Consider the following 2,856-nt stretch of genomic DNA (forward strand, 5'->3'; position numbering starts at 1 on the left):
CTGTGCGCGCGGGGCGCAGGGAGGGGTGTGGTGGGGGGGGGCGAAGCCGCGGTGGGTTTTCAAGGGTGAGGATGAGTGTGCTCCGTGGACACTCCCGGCCAGAGGGGATGCCCTGTAGCACCCCAGTGTCCCACAGGGATGGTTCTGTGGGCACCTGGTGGTTTCCAGTGAGGGCGGTGTGGGGCTGATAAGTGGGAAGGGCCAGGCCAGGTGCGTCGTCCAGAGCAGAAGGACCTTGGTCTTGCTGGCCTGGACCCTGCCGTGTGGTTCTGAGCCGGCGTGTCCCCTGTGCTGGGCCTTCTTCCATCTGAAGCAGGGATGACACTGGCCCTCTGGGGCTCCTGGGGATCGCAAAGCCAAGTGTGTGAAGTGCCCTGTATGCAGGAGGTGCTCACTAGGTGCTGCTCCTCTCGTCCTAGAGGGCGGGGGTCCTCACAGCCTCTCTCCCTGCAGCTGCTGGCTCTCCCTGGAGGGGGGACTTCTGTACGCCTTCGTGGGACCAGCTGCTGCCGTTGTGCTGGTACTGACCCTGTGCCTGGGCTTCTTCCTCATCCTGGGCTGACCTGGGAGCGCCCACCTGGGGTAGCCCTGACCTTGGAGTGGGCAGCTCCTACTGCCCTGCTTCGACCTTGCCCCCAGGGTGCTTACTGGGTCCAGAGTGTTACTGGGTCCCTGTGGCACAGCTTGCCTGACCGTGGCCCCGTACACCTGTCAGGAGGTCCGAGCAGGCTTGGTGAGTGAGGGGTGGGTGGGGGCAGATGGACAGACAGACAGCTGGAGCCGCTGGGAACATGCAGGCCAGGACTCCGCATGTGTGCCCACCACACAGCTTTTAGAGCTGGGCACAGAGGCCAGGGCTTCCCCTTCATAGGTGCCAGGGGTCCTCCCTTCATGGTCCTCGAGTTTCCTGTCCATTTTTTTTTTGTGTGTGTGAGAGACATAAAACTAGCACCTTGTGCCCAAGGCTGCTGTCCCCAAGCAGATGGACTGGGGGACTGGGACTGGAGGACCTGCCTGGGGTTGCTGGCCTCTGCTGGGCCCACCCAGCTCTGAGCCCGGCTCCTATGCCTGCCTCCTGGTGCTGCTAGAAGAGCAGAGCATCAAGATGCTAAGTCCAGCTTGGGGTGGGCACTTCTCTGTCTCTGACCCATATCCCCCTCCCCACCTTCTGGTGGGGCACAGCACACGCTGAATGTGTCAGACAGGTGGACGCTGGGCACTGGATGGCAGACCCTGCAGGGCTTGGGTTGGGGGATCCTGGGCTGCGTCAGTGCCAACGTGTGGGCGGCTTCCACAGGTAGTCCCGGGCCCTTCTCACAGGCCTGGCCACCAGAATCCCTGTTCTTTATTCCTTGAAGGTGCCCGAGTGGGAGGGTCTGGAGCCGGGCATCCACAGTGGCCTTGGCCAGCAAGACCAGGCATTGTTTAATGGCAGGCACCTGGGGACCAGGGAGGGGGCTGAGAGTCAGGGAGCTTCCCTGCTGGTCCTGTGTGCTGTGGACCCCGGCCTAAGGACCCTTCATGACAGGGCCCAGCGCAGTTCTGCAGGCAGGTGGCTGGTCCAGGGCCTGCTGCACGTCTCTGACGTGGTCCTGGCAGCCAGTGAGGTGCCCAGGAAGGATGGCCTTACCTAGGCCAGGTGCTCCCTCGCTGTGTCTCCTGGGGACTTCCTGTTCTCGGAGCGCCAGTGGGCAGTCCCTGTGTGGGATCCTGAGCCTGCAAAGCCATGGGGACAGCGTCACAGCGCTGGCCTCTGGGTGGGGTAGCCCAGGTTCCGTCTATAGAGTGGGGCCCCCGGGGAGCTCACGAGCTCTCCTGCCGTGAGTGGGGTGTGGCCTTGTGTGTGAGTTGGGACATGTCTCATTCCAGCAGAGGCAGACCCTAGGGACCCCTGGGCCCGGGCTCGTGTGGGCCCTCTGGGAATGACTTTTGTCTTGGTAGTAGCTTGGGGAGCAGCATGGGAGACATACCTGAGCCCCCAAGAACCTCCCAGGATGCGGGTGCCCAGGGGAGGTGGCGAGCAAGGTGAGAGCAGAGAGGTCAGAGAGGGGTCCCCAGGATGGGCTGGGGAGAGTGTCTGAGGTGGAGCACTGGGAGGGGCAGGCACTGGCACGTGGGGCTGGAGGAGGCGAGGTTCTGCATGGACAGCAGCTGGACTGGGCCCACTGAGGCCCCTCGCCTGGCTGGCACTGGAGGCCACCTGGTGGGAGCACTGGAGGTGGCCCTTGAGCTGAGGGCCCCAGGGGTGTGGCCGCTGTTGGCTGGAGCGCGTGGGTGGCGCTGCCCACACCTCTGCTCTCTGCCTGGCAGGTGAACATGGTGATTGGGATCCTGGTGTTCAACAAACTCGTGTCCAAAGATGGCATCACCGACAAGAAGCTGAAGGAGCGGGCAGGGTAGGCCTGGGCCGCCGTGGCACCCTGCACACTCTGGGCTGCCAGTCCCAGAGCCCACCCACCCTGAGCCCAGAGATGGAGGTGCCCATCACTCAGCTTGGCACTGCAGGGGTGGGGGCCCAGGCAGGGGGGACTGAAGCGTAGACACAGCAGCTGCTGCCTCGCCCTGTGCCTCGGTTCCCCACCTGATGGTGTCAGGGCGGGGCCCTTAGGATCCCCAGGAACAGCGAAACTGCTCACAGAGACCCTCCTGTGCTGGGCTCTGGGTGGTGGGGCACCCTTCCCCACCAGGCTGGCCGGGTGGCCTGAGGCAGGACCTTACCTGTCTGTGCAGCTGACTCTGTTCTTGTGGGCCTTCACCACGGGGAGGAAGGGACATCAGCAGTCATGCTCCTTCACAGGGCACACAGTGCGTGGTGCTCTGGGTGGGCAGGCTGGCCACAGCCAGAGTCGGGGGGGA

General features: G+C 64.1%; 1 protein-coding gene across 1 annotated transcript in view; it reads left to right on the top strand.

Annotated features, from left to right (window-relative positions):
• Positions 1-2,856, top strand: part of Adgrb1 (adhesion G protein-coupled receptor B1) — a 64,428-nt gene that overhangs the window by 45,716 nt on the left and 15,856 nt on the right. The window contains 2 exon segments of the mRNA XM_048802411.1: positions 454-520; positions 2,311-2,396. Of these exon segments, the coding sequence (XP_048658368.1) occupies positions 454-520; positions 2,311-2,396 (153 nt within the window).

The sequence above is a fragment of the Marmota marmota genome, unplaced genomic scaffold (assembly GCF_001458135.2).
Source record: "Marmota marmota marmota unplaced genomic scaffold, marMar, whole genome shotgun sequence".
In the NCBI taxonomy this organism is placed as follows: Eukaryota; Metazoa; Chordata; class Mammalia; order Rodentia; family Sciuridae; genus Marmota; species Marmota marmota.